General features: G+C 40.7%; 2 protein-coding genes across 2 annotated transcripts in view; one reads left to right on the forward strand and one right to left on the reverse strand.

Moving 5' to 3' along the window:
* LOC137579395 (uncharacterized) overlaps positions 1-16,057 on the forward strand; it is a 66,330-nt gene extending 50,273 nt beyond the window's left edge. The window contains 19 exon segments of the mRNA XM_068293139.1: positions 690-836; positions 1,017-1,175; positions 4,121-4,265; positions 4,354-4,448; positions 4,571-4,706; positions 4,708-4,731; positions 4,827-4,924; positions 5,308-5,398; positions 5,590-5,703; positions 7,139-7,291; positions 7,388-7,557; positions 8,175-8,308; positions 9,483-9,592; positions 10,693-10,862; positions 10,958-11,139; positions 11,224-11,348; positions 12,711-12,821; positions 12,823-12,903; positions 12,942-16,057. Coding sequence (XP_068149240.1) covers positions 690-836; positions 1,017-1,175; positions 4,121-4,265; positions 4,354-4,448; positions 4,571-4,706; positions 4,708-4,731; positions 4,827-4,924; positions 5,308-5,398; positions 5,590-5,703; positions 7,139-7,291; positions 7,388-7,557; positions 8,175-8,308; positions 9,483-9,592; positions 10,693-10,862; positions 10,958-11,139; positions 11,224-11,348; positions 12,711-12,821; positions 12,823-12,903; positions 12,942-14,003 — 3,307 coding nt within the window. The 3' untranslated portion in view covers positions 14,004-16,057.
* Positions 16,041-19,150, reverse strand: st (scarlet). Its single transcript, XM_068293133.1, is given in 7 exon segments — positions 16,041-16,264; positions 16,357-16,457; positions 16,869-16,969; positions 16,971-17,111; positions 17,202-18,304; positions 18,410-18,459; positions 18,690-19,150. Coding segments are annotated over 7 exon segments (1,992 nt in total). The 5' UTR covers positions 19,010-19,150; the 3' UTR covers positions 16,041-16,088.
* Between the last annotated feature and the right edge of the window lie 2,398 nt (positions 19,151-21,548).

Genomic DNA, 21,548 nt, shown 5'->3' on the forward strand with positions numbered 1-21,548 from the left:
ACAACCAAAAACAGAAACAGAGTGGAGCTCGGGGCCGAATTAATTGCACATTCGACTGGCCAAATAGAAATGGAAAAGAGGAACAAAAAAATCGGGGGCGGAGTCGGAGTCGGAGTCAGATCCGGATCTGAGTATTGCTTGATGTTGCTATACTGCTGTATGCTTCCTTCTGGGTATTGGCCAGCTTAGGACTCGTTAGCAAAATGCGGCAACAGCTGCAAAAGCAAACGAAAAAAAAAGAAAAGAAAAATAAAATCCCTTTTTCAGTTAGAAGGCTTCCTTGGCCTATTTGCTTGGTTTGTTCATTCGTTTGACCAGTTTATGGATTCGCTTCGTTTTGTTATTCACTTACCGTTAATGGAGTATATTGACTACCTGAAGAATATTATATATGTCTTAAAACTTTAATGAAATAAAATGAAAATCTGTGAAATAAGAACATGTATTTTAATAATTAGCAGTGCTTTGCCAAAAGGTGCGTAATATTGCAGGGCATTTCACATATTCGTGGTAGAGCACGGGGGAAAATGAAATTTTCTTTTGATTTTTCATCAACTAGTATATGTGTTTGGGTTTCTATATATACATATAAAGGTGGTATACATCTGCTTGTGTGTGTGCCTCAACTCTTGCAACTCAACACTGTCTAAACCCTCCGCTCACATCAACATTTTTGTCCTTTGTTGCAGGTTTGATCGATTGGCCGCCGAGCATCATTGTCTGCGCATTAAGCTCCTGGGCGATTGTTATTATTGTGTCTCCGGTTTACCCGAACCAAGGCCGGATCATGCACATTGCGCAGTGGAAATGGGACTCGATATGATTGACGCCATAGCGTAAGTAGTCCGGAAGAGACCGAGAAAGAGTGAGAAAGAGTGAGAGAGGGAGAGGCAACATGTGCATTGGCTTTTGTCTAAAACACATCCAGTGCCTCCTCCTTGACTCCTTTTGCCACAAGATTTAACCACCCAAGCCGATTCGAATTGCTTTTCTCTTCCACCCCATTCCCATTGCAGATTGGTGCGTGAGGTGATGGCTGTGAATGTCAACATGCGTGTGGGCATCCATACAGGACGGGTCCATTGCGGGGTTTTGGGCCTGGTCAAGTGGCAGTTCGATGTTTGGTCCAATGATGTGACCCTGGCCAATCACATGGAGAGTGGCGGCATACCGGGGTAAGTAACACAATAGAGTCACCATTTTCATTACATTTAGTGGGCTATTAATTACATTTTGGACAGATGCTGAGATCCTTAGATCCGTCGCTTACCACTTCAAAGTCTTTCCTTGTGCAAATCTTTTCTTTTTATACCCTTGCAAAAAGGGTATATTAATTTTGGTCAGAAGTGTGCAACGCATAGAACGAAGCATCTCCGACCATACAAAGTATATATATTCTTGATCAGCACGACGAGACGAGTTCAACTAGCCATGTCCGTCCGTCCGTCCGTCCGTCTGGATCAACGCAGACTCCTCCTAGACCGTAAGAGCTACAGAGCTGAAATTTTGCACGTAGGCTTGTATATACTGCAGGCGTTGTATATCTCGGATTCAGCCGGATCGGACCACTATATCATATAGCTCCCATACAAATCCCAAAGTCACGAACAGTGACTTTTCTCAATAACTTCGTTATTTTCTATGCTATTATCGTGAAACTTAATATTAGAGAGTTTACTACGCCTATAAGCGACTATGCCAAATTTGATCAAGATCGGGTGACTATATCATATAGCTCCCATACAAACGGCCAAGTCACGAACAGTGACTTTCTCAATAACTTCGTTATTTTCTGAGCTATTGTCGTGAAACTTAATATTAGAGAGTTTACTACGCCTATAAGCGACTATGCCAAATTTGATCAAGATCGGGTGACTATATCATATAGCTCCCATAGGAACGATTGGTCGAAAACAGTGACTTTTGTAAATAACTTCGTTACTTTTAACGCGATTGCTTTTAAATTAAACATTTCTTAATTTAATATATATGTTAATGACTGTGCCGAATTTGATAAAGATCGGGTGACTATATCATATAGCTCCCATAGGAACGATCGGTGGAAAACAGTGACTTTGATCAATATCTTCGTTATTTCCTATGATTGTAGGCCATTCTTTCGCAAACATAAGCCTTTTTAGATAAAACGTTCTTCCACATTGATGGCTAATAGGTAAGGATAGAGTTACCAAAAAAGTTGCAAGGGTATACAAACTTTGACGCGGTCGAAGTTAGCCCCGGCCCTCTGGTTTTGTGCTCAATTCAATTCAATCCGTATCCGAATCCCCAATATAAATCCCATTTCTGGTCCCACTTTGGTTCTTGTTTTTGGACAGCTGTAAATTATGTTTTTCTCACAAATGTAGGCGAAAGGGAGAAAGAAAGAAAACCACACAAAAGAATAACAAAAAATAACAAAACGCCGTTGACAAGTTTGTCTCATTTCCGTTTTGACAACTCGTCCTTGTGTCTTTTCCTCTCCCTTTCTCTCTCTTTCTGTGTGTGTGTGTGTGCGGCGCAATTAAAGCCAACTTTGGTCAGGCCAAGAGTTCCTTCTTTCAAGAGTTCTCTTCAAGTGCTCACCCAAAGCGCCTACATTTTGGGGCGCGGCCCATTCAACTTGTCTAAAAGTGTCGCCTCCTTTTGTTGTTGTTGTTGCTGTTGTCCTTCGCCGCTCTGAAGTGTGTAATTGTTGTTGCAAAATTTTGCATATTCTCCTTCTAGTGTACGTGGTGTGTGTGTGTGTGTGTGTGTGTGGGCGTCAATTTATTGGTAACTTGCCACCAGAAACTTTCTCTTCTCTCTCTCCCTCTCTTGGCCATCTCCTTTAGCCGCCAATCGATTATAAGCAACAACGAGAACTCAACTCAGAGCACGCCCCTTGATAAGTGCCCAACAATTTTGTATTTGAGTGTGTATTAGTGTGAGTGTGTGTGTGTGTTGCTGTTGATTCAGCTGCATTTTCAACACTTGAGCAATTTGTTTCTGCTTTCGCGTTATTTTTTTAAAAACCGCGTACCCTGTAAAATTGAAATATGCAAGTCAAAGGCATATAAATCTCGAGTAAAGAAACAAAATTTATGCTTCATTCAATTGACGCGGTTAACTACAAATGTCTTCTTCTTTAACGTAAAAGAGATTTACCTACTCAACTTGTTGAGAACAATTCATGGCTTATGTGTAGGATATATGCTAGTCTATGTTTTTGGTTGTAATGGGTTTCTTTCGGTTTTTTGTTTGTTGTGTTTTTGTGTTTTTGCTTGAAATTTTACTTCTTGCTTATTTGCATATTCAGTGCCAGAACCAGAGCCCTACCCAGCCTTAGGGCCAAACTTTGACTTCAGTTGAAGTTTAAGTAACTGCTGAGTTTATTTGGGTCAGCTGTGAGACGGCAGCTCGTTTGTTAACTTGTCTCGAATGAAATTAAAAGCAAATAACTGCAGTGGGTGGTTGGGTGGCGTTTGGTTCGTTTGGGTTGGGTTGGGTTGGAGCAGTAACCATTTTGCCTGATAAGCTGCAATTTGGAACAGCTTGGAGCTGGCATGCGAAAACTTCGTTAACCGAAGAAACGTTGCATTTGAAACTGCATCGTAGTCAATCCATAACAAAGCGTCATGTAATTATCAATAGAATCAACACACACACACACAGAGACACAGAGGGAAGTTTGCAAGGGATGAGAATCATCTCAACGGCACGTGGTGAAATGGCAATGGCAATTTAATAAACTCAAAGCCACTCTAGAAGCCAAAGCAAGATGCAGACAAACTGTAGCGGCAACATTAAAAAGTCTTTACCCGTACGATAAACTAGGGAAAGAAGGGATATGTAATGCAATGTAATCCAAGAGCTGCATCTATATACTGTTCCGGCATCTGAGGCCATATGGAGAAGAGAGAGAGAGGTAGGTTGAATTACGAGGAGGATATGGGAAGAGGAAAAGCTACTCTCAGACACATCCCGCTACACATGTTCTCTCCGTTTGTATGCCTTGCATAAGGATAAACAGATGCCTCATCTTGCCTTGCCTTGTTGTCTATTCAATTTGTTTCTCCACATTTCTCCCCACAAGTGTATACATATGTATATATATATATATATATATATCAACATTTTACAGACGCGTTCACATTACCAAGGAAACACTCAAGTGTCTGGATGGTGATTACGAAGTGGAGGCTGGCAAAGGAGCGGAACGTAATTCCTATCTCAAGGATCATCAGATTGAAACGTATCTAATTGTGCCTGGTGATATCTATAGGCCGGTATGTGTTTATGCAAACGGAATGAATGATTATGTTGAAGATGATTTTCAATCTCTTCCCTCTAACCCCTTTCGTTTGCCTTGTGTAGCACAAAAAGTCGAGAAATCGTTTGCAGGTTAATGGCAATATATCAAAAGAGCTTCGCATGATGGGGCACGGCACAGCTCAGAAACATACATCGAAGTAAGTGTAATTCATAAAGGAAAACTAGAAAATCTGAATTTTCTATTGCCTACTTATTGGGGGATCATTGAAGCCCTTATTACTCATTTTGTTTACGTTTTTCCTGCGTGCTTTTCTTATAGATTCGGTTTTGGCGATAGCGCTGAAAGTGCCAAAGATCCCGAAGATGAGGTCAACGAATATCTAATGAGAGCCATTGATGCTCGCAGTATAGATCATCTGAGGGCAGAGCATTGTCAGTCGTTGCTTTTAAGCTTTAAAAAATAACACTCTCGAGAGAAAGGTGAGTTAAACACACACACACACATACTTACACATTCACAAATTTCGCCATTGCATTCTCCCTAACCTCTCTTTCTCTCTATATATATTTTTTAGTATGCCAGTGAACCGGATCGCATGCTGTGTGTATATTTCTACTGCAGTTTGTTGGTGCTGCTGGGTACGACTATTATGCGCTTGGCTGTGTTCCAAAGGTGAGAGAGAGTGGAGTGAAATGGAGTGCTAACACGGGGGGGATGGGGGGTTTGGAGGATGACCTTTTCCAAGTGCTTATTCCTATTTGTATTTGCTTTTGTTAGTGTCAGTTCGCACACACTACACAATATAGAATACACAGAACACTCTGATGCTTCAACTCTCCTGGGGGGTGGAGTGTGGCAGGTGGGTCTTCCCCCCACCACCCCCCTTCACTACATCTGTACCTGTCTGTGTGTGTATGTATGTATGTGAACTGAGGTTGTTGGGAAAGTTGGGGGTGGGGGTGTTTGGGCAATATGTTGCCAAAAAATGTGTTATTTTATTTAAATTTCCACCTCTGTCTCTCTCTCGTTCTCGTTTTCGTTCTCGTTCTCTGTAGTTCCCTCCTGTCGCTTTGCCTGTCCCTGGGCGCTTTGTTGCTGTTGATGTTTCTGGTATTTCTGGTGGCTTGTCATAAAATCAACGCCAAGGTAAGTGAGCAAAATAACAGGGGGCGCAGTCCAGCATTCACTTCAGTGAAGCGAAGCAAAGTGGAGAGCGACGAGGACATACTGAATATTGCATTTCACATTGATAAACTATGTCCTTTTTTCATTTTGTTTTGTTTTATTCTCTTCTCTCCTTTTTGTTTTGTTTTTTGTTGTATATAAATTATTTTCAGCTGCCAGTTGGCATCAAACGCTTCTCATTGCATATTCATAGCAATCGCAGGTTATCGCAGTTTTTTGCCTTTGCCACAGTTGCATTGATTGCACTCACCACTCTCCTGGCCATGGTGAGTACTTAAGGGCAAGGGGGAGGGACCGGGTGGTAAATGGTCCATTGGACACCGGACATTGGATATTTGGTACACACGGAAAATTCGTTTCTTTTGCGGGGTGTGGGAATATCGACTTAATTTGTGCCCTGTTTAATTTTCCGCCGCTTTTACTCTATAAATATTTGATTAACCAAACGGCATAATCCTCTCGACCTTCTCGGGTTTGTGTTGTCAGGCTTGAGAGTGCCCCACCCACAACGGCTCATGGCCCCCTTTTGTGCCACGCTTAAATTGCCCAACACCTTTAAACTGCCTTTATATGCAAGTTTTCCACTTCACTCACATTCCACTCTGATGGTGACTTGTCAAATTTATATAAAATATTTGTCATATAAATTTCCCTTACAACACAGATAAAAAAGTTTTCGTCGCTTCATTTGACATTTGCATACATGGCGTATGCGTAACATGAATTTAGGCACAAGCCAAGACCAGCTGAGAAAGCAAGAGAAAGTGAAAGTTTGCATAATTTGGGGTATATTCTTTTTTTCTAACGATTCAATAATGGAATTTTTAAATGCCTTACCCCACCTCAACAATGTCTATATTTAATGTCCTCTACTCTCCTCCTCTTCATTTCATCATTCATCTAATAAAGCCTAGGAATCTTTAGAGCTCAATTGAAGTATTAGAGTATTTATTCATTTGAAAGATTGTCCTCAATTGTTTTTTTTTTTTTTCTGTGTTTGTAGTAAAGAGCATCTAAGCCTCTCAAAAATCTCAGTTGGCTTTTTCTCGATTTGCTGTTGTTGCTTTGGCTAACAAGTAAAAGTTTCTAGAAGCGTTGCCATGTGAGGGAAGCATACTGAAGGGGGGTTGGAGGGGGCAAGTGAAAAGGAAAATTTATGTTGCTTTTCCTTTCTTTTTTTGTAGGCTAAAATAAAATGGGGGCGCGCTTGTTGCGCCGGGGTTCAGTTGAGTTCGTGTTGCCGTTTTTTTTTTTTTTTTGGGGCCGCGTCAAAACAAAAGTTTTTCCATTAAAGTTGGCCATTGGCAAGACATTGGAGAGGGCCAAGAATGGTTCTATCTCTTTCTCACTCCCTTTTGCACTATATACGATGTTGGTTCATGCATGAAGGCTAGCCCCATTTATGGGCCACTTGTTACCTGAAATTTCACCCCAGTCCAAAAAACACGACAAAAAAAGAACTGAGACAGAGTCTAAGGCTCTGAGGCTGAGTTCTTTGACATTAAGCTGTCACTTTTCTGTGTTTAATGACACTTTAAGAGCAGGACGGCAGCTCTATATATATATAAAGATGTACAAGTAAATATATATAGGTATATTTATATGTATATACTTTGTGGGTGCCGAGGTTTAATGGCCAAAATGTGGATCGTAAAAGTGTCTCTCTGTCAAACTAATTAGCATTGCTTCTGCAATTCTTAGTTCCAGGAATCGTATAGACAATTGTCAGCATTGGAGAACAAGTGGTTTTATCTAAATATAAATAAAACATCGCATGTCTACGATATTAACAAGGATATGCTTAAACAACAGGAGCAACGCCTAACCAGTTATGATTTCTATTTGGCCTACAATGTGAGTAGATAACTCTTTCTTTCTCTCTCTCTCTTCGTATCTCCCTTACTTTAAAAACTATTTTAATGCATGTAATCTATTTCTGTCTTATTGCAGACATTTCTTCTCCTCACATTGCTCTCGATGATGAGCTGTGCCACGTATCAGGTTCTACGTATTCTACTCAAATTGATGCTCCTGCTCTTTGCCTCTGGTAGCTACATGGCCTGCTCAAGCTATCTCTATATGCGGCATAGACGGGAAATGTCTGTGGATGTCGAGTTGAAGTAAGTATGCAAAAAAAAAAGGGAAAATGGGGGAAACTGTCCTCTGGGGAAATGGTTAAGAGGCAAACGAATGGAAACGAAATTATGCTGGTAATGCAATTTAAAGTAGCAGCAGGCAAACCAAGGCAATGGCAATGGCAAAGGCACCAGCTGAATTGCATTTACTGCAGCCGCAAACTGCATTAAAATTGTATTTAGCACTTGCCAGTCGAGTTGCTTCATTTATCAGGAAAGAGGCTCTCTCTCTTCCTTCCTCTCTCTCCATCTTTCACTGCCAACAGAAAACCTGCATCTCAGCTCCAGCTGAGAAAACTACAAAATTTTTCCACCGCCCACCCTAGAAGAAAACCTTCTCACTCTCTCTCTCTCTTTCATTTATCCTATTTTCATTCATTTCTTCTTTTGCTTTCAACTTTTCTTGTTCTCGTTCCCGGTATCGTGTCATCATCGTCTACCTCGTCTATCGTCGACCTCGTTGCTCTGGTGACTGCATTACAATTTAATGGACTGGAATAAACTTGGTCATTGTCACCCATTTGGGTACTTCTTCTACTTCTCTTTCGTTCTTGGATTTTGGATTTTGGTTTCGGTTGTTCGTCGTGTGTTCCTGGCATTAGCAACGAGGTCGCTCTGCTGCGCTATATAATTGATTCAATCTTTTTGCTGGCCTTTATGCTAGCTTTGATTTTTCACAGCCATCAGACCGAGGCCACTTATCGTTTGGACTTCATTTGGAAACTCCAGGCAACGGGTGAGTGATGAAAATAAAAAACCTAAAACAATCCTTAAGTGCACTAGGAGAAAACTACCAAAAAAAAAATATTTAAATTCATGTCTTTTGGGACAACTACTTAATGAGCTCATCCTAGTATCTATCATGTTATATAGGAGATCAAAGTCTATAAATACATATATATCCCACTATTAATGATAGTTTCTGTGGATAAGTTGTTACCCTTTCCTTCTCTTTTTTTTGATTTTTTCCAAGTGCATTTTCATGTTATTCTTCTGTGGCATGGCCATGAAACCACACAACTTTTTGAATTGAGTTGGGCTAATTAGCATTTTGGCCAAATGAAAAGTTGGGAAATTATTTTTTGCAATAGAAGGGATAACTCTAGATGTATTTATGCAGATATATGTATATGTGTGTGTGTGAGTGTGTGGCTGCTTTCCATATTTGGCAAATTGACTTTGCTGCTGCTGCTGTCAGTCGGACGAAGTGAACAATTCAGTTGCCAAGCTTCCTTAGCCTGACAAAGTTTGAGCTGCTCCACAAAATTTAAGCCACTTCATTAGTATTAGTGCACGGGTCCACGCGCCCATTCACCCACTCAACCACTCATCCACTCTACGCGTGTTCCCTGAACCAAGCTTATGCAATGGGTTTGTGTTTCCTTTTCAGTATCTGTTTTTTTCCCCCCTCCTGCTTTCTATCTGTTTCTATACCCTGTATTCCAAAGGCGAAAGGGTCTAACCATGTTGCCAGAGCCTATCAATCAAAGCAGAAACAGTTGGTAACGGCTTTAGCCAAAGGAACATCAAGATCTTTAACTAAAAGTTAAGAAGAATACAAAAAAATAAGGGACTAGTTGGCCGATAGGTGCGTTAAAGTGCTATTTTACTGATAAGAAGTGAGCTCAGTTATCTGTTTTACATGTTGGGAGAAGGAAGGAATAGCCCTATTTAGTGCAGGGTAGACCATGGTCGGTTCGAAGACTTTGTTACTTAATATGTTGTTTTTTTCTCGGAGCTCATGCTTCGGTAAACTGATAAACTGATATTTCAATTTCACGCTCATGTTTTTTTCCTTTTCTCTTGAATTTTTTTCTCTCTCGATGGTTTTCTTCGTATTTCTTATTTTGGTTTTTTCTTGTTTTTTCCATTTTTGGTTGGTTTTTTTTTTTTTTTTTTTTGGAGCACAGAGGAGAAAGAGGACATGGAACATCTGCAGGCTTATAACCGTAAACTGCTCGAAAATATTCTGCCAGTTCATGTTGCCGAGCATTTTCTGAGCCGCGAGAAGCACCTTGATGTGAGTATAAGCCAACTTAAACATGTATATAGGCATATATATACCCTATACGTACATGCATACATACATATATACATACCTAACTTATACATATATACATATCTGGGTAGATGTTATATTTATGACGCATGCAGGCAAAATTTTCAGCATATTAAAAAACTTTGTGCCTGGTGAAATCGGCGCCAAATGCAGTCAGGCGGCAGCAATATGGAGAGAAGCGGCGTAGGCGAGGCGGAGGCGGAGGCGAAGGCAAAGATGCTGCTGCGAGTCACGGACCAGAGACGGCGAGGACAAGCGGTGGCTGAGGTTGTTGATATGACCGCGTGTGTGCGGCTTTGCCAATGCTTCAATGCACAACCAACAAGGGGAAACGGCGGCAACGGCGTGGTATCAAAACCGGAGACCGGAGTCTACAGGCCGGAGGCTGGAGTGTGAAATACCTTCTTTCCACACATTAAATGCAAATTCAACAAGCATCAAGCACGAAATGGCAACATTTGATAGTGTCTCACCAAAAAAAAAAGAAAAACAAAAAACAAAAATGCTAAGACTACTGAATAGCTGACTCGGTCTATGTCTCGGTCTCTGCCATTTGCATCTCCCGCTTCTTCTTCCTGCATCTCTGCATTTCTGCCTTCGAGTCGACATCCTCCTATTCGGATTCTAATTCTCAGCCTAAGCCAATGAGCTTTTTACCAGCAATCCGAAATCCCACAAAACCAAAGCACTCAATTGATGCACTGAGAGAAACCTTAAAAAACGAGAAGAATTTTGCAAATGTTTTCTGATATTGACGTACTTACTTAGTTAATTGGTTAACAATAAGATACAAAGAAGAAGAAGGAATCATCTGTCATTTAGGATCTTTCGGCTATTAATCAGTTAGTTAAATTCGAATGTTTGTTTAGCCCAAATTATGTTAGTCATTCTCTCAGTGCATCGTTTAGGTGAAGAGTTTTAGATAGACATTTGAACAGCTTTTCGCATATTTAATTTAATTTTGCTTTCTGGTTTCTACTACTATTTACCCATTTGCACTCCCCTTCTCTCTTTCTCCTTCTCGTTATCTCACTTTTCCTCTCTAACTCTGTATATCCCAGGACTTGTATCACGAGCAATGCGATTCGGTTTGCATACTCTTTGCCAGCATACCAAATTTCTCAGAATTCTATGTGGAATTGGAAGGCAATAACGAGGGAGTCGAATGCCTGCGTCTGCTCAATGAGATTATAGCCGATTTCGATGAGCTGCTAAGTGAAGAGCGTTTCCGGTGAGTTGCCAATCGAAAACCGACTGACTGATTCTGACTGACTGATGATGGTGTTCGAATTGAAACTCCCCTTCCTTTTCCTTCGTTTGCCACAGATGCATTGAGAAAATCAAGAGCACTGGCGCCACCTATATGGCTGCTTCCGGTTTGACTGTGAACACTTGTGACCAAGTGAATTTCACTCATGTCACTGCCATGGCGGACTATGCTCTGCAGCTGTTTGACAAAATTGAGGAGGTCAATATGCATTCGTTTAACAATTTTCGTATGCGAATAGGTAAGCATCGAAGAGGACCAGCAGCAGCCAGTTGACAAGAGAATAAGTTACTCCGGAAACCCTCTTTTTAATCTTTCTTTTCAGGCATCAATATTGGTCCTGTGGTGGCTGGCGTAATTGGTGCCTGTAAGCCGCAGTATGATATTTGGGGGAATGCAGTTAATGTCGCTAGTCGCATGGACTCTACAGGACTTGTCGATCACATACAGGTGAGTGTGAAATTCAATTAGATCCCTTTTTGCCTACACAAAAAGCATTACTGCTCTCACTCTCTCTCTCTATCAATCCGTCGATGTGTTACTCGTTCTATGTAAATCCGTGAACAAAAACAAATCTATCCACCAACACCAAGTTGACCATCAAAAAAGTAAAGTTTTAGTGTCGACGGAAAAGTTTTGCCAAAAGTAAAACTGAGGCCAACAGACTGTTGAGGCACGGACAAACGGACAGCTAGTCAGACAGTCAGTTAGACGGACGCATGTTTTCATACATCTTTCATGGGCTACACAGATACACAGCAGCTACAAATACAGATACAGATACAAATGCTTATTTGATTTTATTTGCCATCAATAAAAACGCACGAAAGGAAATTTGCAGAAAAGAGAAAAAAAAAAAAATGGAAGGAAGGCAAAAAAAAGAGAAACACAGCAAAAAAGAAAAAAGCAAAAAGCTTCGCGATAACATCGACTTTGACGAACATTGTATACCCTTGCAAGTTTCTCTGTGTTATCTCTCTCTCTCCACCTTAAGGGGTCATTCGGAATTGTTATTTATTTTGTATTTCTGTTTCTCTGCCTAAGAGAATGTCGTCCCTTTTTTGCATTTCCAAATATTACTAGACTCGGGCTAGGCATAAGGAGGAGAGAGAGAGAGAACTACACAATATAGTCATCTGATCACAGTCTGACATAGAAGATAACAAAAGTATTAAACTAGAACTCAATCCAACGCGATCCTTACCAAATAATGGGATAAGAGTCAGCAAAGTCCAAGATAGAGAAACAAGAAACTAAGCTACAAACAGATCAAACAGGATATATCCTTGATCCAGACAGAAGGACGAACTTAACCACACGAAATCGTATTTAGACGGATACGCTTTCTTCTTTTGCTTTGCAGAAAATGAATGTATCCTTTTTTCGCAAGAGTACACAAAGAAATGGAAAGAGCAGAGAGAGAAATAAATTATTAAGCGAATGACAAGTCGGTGCGTCAATGGGAAGCGGGAGTTTGAGCGGGGAAGGACAAAGGATGGAGCGTTTGGGACGAAAGCAAAGAAGGTAGATTGGGTGAGGTGGGAATAGCTGTAGGTGTTGGTGTTATCATGAAATATTGAACCAAGGGTTGCCTCAGTTTGCGGGTAAATAAATAAATACTCAACCCGCCGACGGGTTTGCTCCACTCCAGCCCTCCGCTCCCCTCGTTTGGCTTCTTTTGCTGTTGCTGCTGCAGCCATTGAACTTGTCAACTTGAATTTATGTTATCGCCTTTCCCTTCTTTTTCTCTCCCACATTTCCATTCCACTTTTCTTTCGGGTTTCGTTTGTTGGATTTTTTCAACACTTCTAGGTGACCCAAGAGACCCAACAGATACTTGAGAATCGTGGCTTTGAGCTCACCTGCCGCGGCAGCGTCAATGTCAAGGGCAAGGGGTCCATGATCACATATTTTCTGAAGGGGGAAAGCCAAGACGCCATTGGAAGATTTGACTAAAATCGAGATAGAACCACCCAAAACTCTCAGCCTGGCCAATGAAACGAAACCTCACGAAGATGAAAAAAGGAAGAGGAACTGAAGCTTAAAAAGGAGAGTGAAACGGAAATGAAATCCATGGTTGAACCTTCCAAAGAGGACACCAAAGCTGACACAGAAGACGAAGATGACATCGATCTCAATTCGAATATGCAAAATCTGACAGCTCAGCGTCGAAAATCTCTGTGCAGGCAGCATAATATATCCTCGTCGTTTGGCACCAATGTCAGCAGCTCCACTGGCATAACACCCTCGATCTCGAATAGCTCCAGTGTGGTAACCATTGGCACCCTGCCCGCCCTGCTACGCAACTCGAATAATGCCCCCAACAACAATGACAGCTGCTCCGATTGTGGGCCAAATAAGTGCGTCCTGACACCCACAGCTACGGTGCCGGCACGAACTTTGGTGGCCGATCTGAAAGATGAGATAGCCCGCGATGAGAAAAGTAATCTCAAGGATTCCATTGAAAATCTAGAGATACTCCTGAAGAATAACATCAGCCTGTCCGATTTGAGTAACAAACAGCAACAGAATCTGCGCGGCGAAATGGTTATTTCCGGAGGCACATCCACCGCCTCCTCCACTCTAAGGAAAAGGGACACCATTGTGAGTTTCAATGTCACCGAATCTCTGACGAATACATCGACAGCCACAACTCTGACCACGAAGAAGCGTCGCTCCATAGTTGCCACCATGGCCACAGCCAGCAGTTGTAACAGCAATCCCAATAGCAACAGCAGCAGCAGCACCACCACCACTAGCACCACCAGCACCACAACTGGCAGCAGCAGCACAACAACAACGACAACCACCATGCGTCTGCTATCGAACGAGAGTCAAAGTTCGACACAAACGGCCCCCGGAACACTGGAGACAACGACGAGTATCCAGCAAATGGGCCAACAAGATTGGCAGCCCAATCGGACGGCCAGCCTGGAGCCCAATCGCAGTCCCATCAAGACATCGCAGTCCATGAGTCCCATTGGGCTGACCACAGAGGTATTCGTTATACCCAACAGTCGTAGCATGATATTGATCAGTAGCAGCAATCACAATAGTAATGCAAGTAGTCCAAGATCGGGTCTCCTGCAAGATGTTAGCACATAGAGTGATCTCTCGTCGAGTTCTCACCCCCGTTCCCTTCCCCGTCAGTCTCTCATACAATTAGCTGTCTATATCTACTAAAATATATGTACATATGTATAAATAATATCAGAAGAAGAAGTTCTTCTCCTACTAGATCTCGCATTTAATATATATATATATATACTATACATACTGTATACTTATACATATATATATATATATAGAGCTTTACGTGTTTGTTCCACAGTTTCATATCACAAGTGAGGAGAGGAGAGTAAGGAAATTTGCACTTCAAATGGGTACCAAAATGAAAAATCGAAAGAGAATTATAGGCTATAGGGATATATACGATAGATGATAAACTGGCAGACGATTGATATAGGGCTATATATGTATATACATATAATATGTATGTATGTATGTGTGTATAGCAGATAGTTTCGTAAGGAATGTGCAATTTAGTTGATTAAGGTCCCTACTAAATATGTTTGTTAGTTATTTACTTATCTTATCTCCTTTTTTCCTTTGCATTAAGTGTGAACAAAAGAACCGAACAGAAAAAGAAAACGAATTTAAAAAAATCTAACGAAAAATCGAGAGGGAGAGATAAAAAACAAAGAAAATAAATCTCTTGATACAAATATTACTATATAGAAATACTATATGTATATGTATGTGTTAAGCTGGCAATTATATCTGTAAAAAGAGAAAAGTTAATACTACGAAATGAGAAAGAGAAACTTGTGAGGGAAAGAGAGAGAGAGAGAGAGAGAGAGAGAGGAAAGAAGTGTGAACGAGAGAGTGAGAAAGAGTTCATGGAAGAACAAAGATTCAAACAAATTGTTTAAACAAAGTTTTTTATCTTAAATATTAAACTCTAGAGAAGGCAAACATATCCCCGCATCTCCTTCCACCCCCCCCCCCATGACTGTCTCTCTCTTCCCCCACTCCTTCAGTTAAGTTAAACTTTCTCATATTTCTGCTTAGTCATAAGTTGACGCCTAATCTAGTCCATGTCTAATGGCCAATTATATTGGCTAACCTATTAAGACCATATCTGCTTCTGGGCCTGGGGTCTTAACTGCAATTTGAAAGCAGTTCATAAGGGATTGATCTCTTCCTCGAACTAAACCAAAGAACTCTGTCAATTTGAGGCTGTCGACAAAAACACAGAAGAAGAAAAACAGTCTAGAAAAATATTTACAACAAATACGAAACAGAAAATATAAAATTAATATATACTTATACATATATATATTTTTTTTTTTTTTTTTTTTTTGAAAACTTAAATGTTAATTGTCGTCAAGTTGTTGTTTTATGTGTAATGTTACAACAATATATAAAAACAAGCAAATTATTTCAAGTTGCGTGTGTATGTGTCTCAATGTTGCTGAAAAATCAACACAAAACAAAACAAAAAAATGAAGAAGAAAAACAAAAGAAAAATTGAAAATTTAAATTAAAAATTACAAAAGAAAAACAAACAATTCTCGCTGTGATTTCTATGAAAAACAAAAACATAAACAAAAATGAACAAAACTTAATTTTCTGTTCATTGCAAAAAGTCAAAAAGTAATAATTGCATAATTGACTAAACTAAACTTGCTTTTTGTTGCTTAGTTATAAACTATCGATGCCCAATTACATACACAAACACATACAAATACAAATACAAATACACACATATGTATATACATATGTATGTATAAATGAAAATGTCTTCTTTTCACTTGTCATTTCCACTGAGTTTTCTCTACATACATACAACACAACAATAAAACAAAACAAAAAATTGATGTGTACAATGAATTTATAAGTAAAAGCAAAAGATTTGTCGTTAAGTAGCTTTGATGTTGAGTTCAAACAAAAGAGAGTTCAATAGAAATCAACAAAACCACAAAAAAAAAAACCGAAGAAAAGAAGAAATAAACAAAAAACCATAATCCGAATTAAATGTATCAAGCAAAACGTTTAAACACAGAACAGACAAAACACATCCAAATCAAATCAAATATTAAATAAGAAATGCAAAATGTGTTAAGTAAATTATTTGAAATCTTAAAAAGTTAAAAAAACATTTTATTCATTTGCTTCTTTTATGTATGTTTAAATTTTATGGGCTCGTCGCCACAGACAATAGTAGGCCATCAGATGGAAGCCTAAATACAGACCCATAATGGCCAATATATTCCTATACAGATTATCCTCATTGAAGCTATACTTGTCCAGGACATCCTGGCCGGTGTGAAAGCATGGCAAGTCGGCGCTCTCTTCGAAGCAAGCTGCAAAAGGAAAATGTGAACAGAGACAGAGAGAGAGAGGGAGAATCGAAAGTGTATTGAAGTGCTCCAGGGTTTCAAGTGGCAATACTCACTGATGTTTTGCACTCCCGACCATTGGGCAATTGTCATGGCCTCGTTGGCATATAGCATCCAGGAGAGAAACTGTGTCCAGTAAAAGGCCAACGGCAAGGAACTGCATCGAACAGGTAAATGAAATGGAAAGAAAATGTCAAAGTACTTTAACTTTTAGGCCAAACAAAGAAAGAGTCAACATATTCAATATCAGATGTCTGTGGGAGGATCACCGATCTGAACAACTATTTTAAGGATGTCTTACGCCAAGTAAGCACTAAATTAAGTTTCTCTTAACTTTCCATTGATTAAAGGGCATGGCAAGAGTATTTGGTATAGGCGCATTAAGGACTGTGAAATGAATGAGTTTGCCCCTTAAAGTATGTGCCATTTCTTAAAAAGCAAACTCTTAAACTGCTTATTGCATACTTTCGGGGGGCACACTTTTTTCATTTCCCACGTCTAGATCCTTCTTTTCTTGCTTTTTTGTTTAGTTTGGTTTTCATTGTTGTTGTTAATTTTTGGCACTCACCTAATTTTAATAAAGATGCCCGATGTTATCATGAATATATAATCAAGTGGCACCAAATAGGCCATGGCCAGGGGCACAGAATTGAAGGCAGTGGAGAAAAAAGCAACCGCAGGCCGTGGCCACATTCATAACCAAAACCACACAAATTGCTGTGACGCCAAAGGCATGGAAGGTAGACCTCAGACCCGTTAACCAGTAACAAATGATGACAAAGAGTAAAGGTTCAATTATCATTCCGGGCAACTGAAACAAGAGACAAGGGTTAAAAAGCGACACAGATAGAAAGAGAGCGTGCGAGAGAGAGAGAGGAAGAAAAAGAAAATGTACACTTACCATGGCCAAAATATTTGCCACATAATATTGAGCGGTCGAATAGAGACCCGAACGTGTTTCTCTCATGAACAGAGGAAATCCCTGAGGGAACACATTCAACACCGAATACATGGGATGATATGTATTCTCCGATATCATTATGAACAGGGCACCCTGTACGGCCTGTACACCCAGTTGGGTTAGTTCAGTAGTGCCGGCAAAGCAAATGCCTATGATAAAGGCCATGGCAATCTTCTGCAAGAATCTCATCCATTGTATGGTCGGATCTCTGAGCAGGGTCAAAGTGGCTCGCAGCCAGACGACATGGAAACGCTTATACCAGGCAACACTGCGGAAGGACTCGACTTCGGTATCGAATGGAAAATTACCCGACTGAGCCATATGAATTTCCAGATTCACCAGCATATCACGCTGCTTGGCAGCCGAGCTCACTGCGAATTGATCGCACAAATGTTGAGCCGATCTCTGAGAGGCCTGCTCATAGCCCGGATCGGTGGCCAAGACGCCAATCAGAAAATCAGCTGGGTTATATGCCTCTGGGCAATAGTAGCCATGATTGGCAAAGAAGCTCAGCGCATGCTGCGGGGATCCGGTGAAGGCCACCCGCCCATCGGCCAACAGCATGACATTGTTGAAGTTATCAAACAACTGGGAACTCGGCTGATGGATGGTACACAGTATGGTGGTTCCCTTCTGGGCCAATTCGTAGAGCGTGGCTACCAATTGTTGGGCACTGAACGAGTCCAGTCCGGTGGTGGGCTCATCGCAGAAGAGTATGACGGGATTGTTCAACAGCTCGACGGCAAATGCCAAGCGTTTACGTTCGCCACCCGACAGAACCTTCTTATCATCGCCACTCCCGATCCGTGTATGGGCGGCCGATAGTAGTCCCGTGCGTTCCAGCAGCTCATTGATAATCAAACGTCGCTCCTCACCCGAAACACGACGATCCAAACGCAGATGGGCCATAAAGTTTAGATGCTCCATTACGGTGAGGGCGCCAATGAAGAGATCATCCTGATAGACATAACCGCTAATGCGATGCATAAATGGACCAATCCGACGACCATTTATCAAAATATCACCTTGAACCACAGTGCCAGCTGAAGGAAGAGAGAGACAACGATTTAGAGGCAGGCGTAAACTAAAATAATCTAAAACTGATCTGATGTTATCTTATCAATGCCATCATCACCATCATCACCTACCTGGCTGCCTGTAGGCAAGTGTTGACATTAACGTTGTCTTGCCGGAGCCACTGTGAATGGAATGTTATGCGTTAATGCGTGTGGGAGGGAAAGAGATAAAGTAATTTAAACCGACGTTGGACAATAGTTTTTATTATTTTTTGATAGTTTCCACTTGACTGACTCTAGCATATAAGTTTCTCGCCCTCAATTATCACAAAGAACAAGAGATCGAGACGAAAAAACTAGAGTAGCATTCAAATAAGTCTTGCATTTCTGTCCACATCGAATTTGAACTCACCTGGCACCCATTAGGGCCATCAATGTACCCGCCTGAATGGCTCCTGTGGAGTTATTTATAATACGTTTCATGCTCCTGCCCGATCCGCCAACATTTGTGTAGACACAAAGGTCGCGCCATACCAAAGTGGCCCCCTGCTCGCTGGGCGACCATTTGCTATAGCTTCTCAGAGGTAAGCTGCGTTCTGAACTATTCCTTTTAGACAGCTTCGGTGTGCTATCCAGACTGGGTATGTCGCTGGTGCTAACCAATTGAAGCTCATGGTGTTCCTGCGGTTGGCTAGCCTCTATATCCACAAGTTTTATTTCAGAATCTGACATTATCTACAGTGGATTAACGCAACTATAAATAATATCTTGCCTAGTTTAAAAAAAAAAACAAAAAAAAAAAAAACAACAACAGCAACAACAACGACAACCAAAACACAACAAAAGGTGCGCGTCTGCGAACCGTTGTAGGCGATAGCTAGAGGGCAACTAACCGAGCATTGTCAGTATAATCAGAGAAGTTGCTAGTAGACAGACGGCAAATGCAAATGCAAACATAAACACCAACATAGAGGGGGAGTGGGGGGAGATGGAACCGGCTCTTTTAGGGTGGCCCTCAGCTAGAAGTGGACGAGAAGTGTAGTGGCAGACATAAGCTTCAAATGTCTCCAATTACCATTGCCATCGGCCCATCCAGAGGGAAGCCCTCCAAGCCGTTTTGAGGCATCGAACCAGCAACCGGCCAGCCGCCGCAATAATGGGAAAGCTTCGCATTGCTAGCTGGAAAAGCTGATTGTTTGTGTTTTGTTTTGCTCTGTCTATTCGCCAAATGGCCGTAAGGCGACCACTAGCATCACGATGTTGCACTCTTTGGCATGACCGCGGCCATTAAGAGAACAAGGACTAAAACTACCGCCTGCTTGTCCAACGAACAATGCAACACACTAGTCCTTCACACCATGTTTCTCCAAAATCTTTCCTACAAATTACGAAGAAATGGTGATTAGTCAATTTTTCAAATAAGTCTGATTCCTGAGAACTTTTGCCTATATACATAGTATCAGGAGATTAGCTACTAAAGCACCAAAAGGTATCCCGAAATCGATAACCCTGCGATTTGTAATTTTTTTCTACCTAGTAAAGATTTTGCTTTAATTTTGCTGAGATATTAAGGATTTTGTGATTTTCTTTGTAAATTCTTCTACATAAAAAAAACAAAGAAAAAATGCAAAAAACTATAAAATCCTTGATATCTCGACTCCCCCGTAGGACTATCGCCATGTCCTTTGCACCCACTATAGCCCTTGATGATTCGAATCTTTTGACACCACCTTTGTCCTGATCCTTCAAAGGACTTGCGAGATATTTGCCTTTTTTTTCAGACAAAAAAGTCCTTTTATCTCAGATTCCCGAAGGATATTCCAGGATCTGTTAGTGTCAGTCGATGCGGGCCATCTAGGACTATCATTTGACCAAAGGACATCCTGATCGTCCTTGAAATGGCCGAGTTATAAGGACATTTATGGTATTTTTGCGACTTTTTGGCCATTTTTCTGACTTACCCCCTTAGAAAAATTCGAGCAATATTTTTGGAAGGATATTGAAAATCCTTGAATGCAAATCGATAGTCCTGATCCTGGAGGATCCGAAAAGGTATGTCCCGTCGAAATCAGTTAATGTCCTGCGAAGATATGGCCTCAAGAAAATTATCCTTTTTTTGTTTTTTAGCTCTAAAAAAAGCAATTCGTGGCGCAGGACGAAAGGACATGGTTTCCTAGGATGTCCTTGATGATATCTACAGAAAGGCATCAAAAAAAGTTGGTGTCATCTAATGATGCAGGTCACAGAAATGATCGAAAATGTCCTTTTTCTCATTATTTCGAAGGACATTCCAGGATCTTCCATCATCAGTCGATGCGGACGAACAAGGACTTCCATCTGGCCAAAGGACATCCCTCTTGTCCATAAAATAGCTGAGTTATGAGCACTTTTGCGGTTTTCATACTTGTAATTTGTAGCTTATTTAAATAAAAAATTTATGTTGCATACTTTTAGGGTGAATAATATAAATTTTAAAAAAAGCGTTGCCTACTTATTGGGGGTAAAAAAGGAATGTTAACAATTTCGAGTATCCTTTGAAGGATCGGAACGAAATTGGTGTCAAACGAATCCTTTCGCAAAGGACAATATTCCGGTAAAAGGACATCCAAGTAGTCCTACGAGGAGCTGAGATATTAAGGATTTTATATTTTTCGGAATTCGTTGCATACTTTGAGGCGTTTGAGCTTGTGGGGTACCAAAATTAATTTTTGTTGCATACTTTGAGGCGTTTGAGCTTGTGGGGTACCAAAATTAATTTTTTTTGTTGCATACTTTTAGGCGTTTGAACTTGTGGGGCACAAAAATCCAAAATCTGCTGCATACTTTAAGGCGTTTCAGCTTGTGTGATCCGCCACAAGTTCAAACGCCTAAAAGTATGCAACAAAAATTAATTTTGGTACCCCACAAGCTCAAACGCCTCAAAGTATGCAACAAAAATTAATTTTGGTACCCCACAAGCTCAAACGCCTCAAAGTATGCAACGAATTCCGAAAAATATAAAATCCTTAATATCTCAGCTCCTCGTAGGACTACTTGGATGTCCTTTTACCGGAATATTGTCCTTTGCGAAAGGATTCGTTTGACACCAATTTCGTTCCGATCCTTCAAAGGATACTCGAAATTGTTAACATTCCTTTTTTACCCCCAATAAGTAGGCAACGCTTTTTTAAAAATTCATATTATTCACCCTAAAAGTATGCAACATAAATTTTTTATTCAAATAAGCTACAAATTACAAGTATGAAAACCGCAAAAGTGCTCATAACTCAGC

This window comes from Drosophila tropicalis, unplaced genomic scaffold (assembly GCF_018151085.1).
Source record: "Drosophila tropicalis isolate 14030-0801.00 unplaced genomic scaffold, ASM1815108v1 contig_694, whole genome shotgun sequence".
Taxonomy (NCBI): domain Eukaryota; kingdom Metazoa; phylum Arthropoda; class Insecta; order Diptera; family Drosophilidae; genus Drosophila; species Drosophila tropicalis.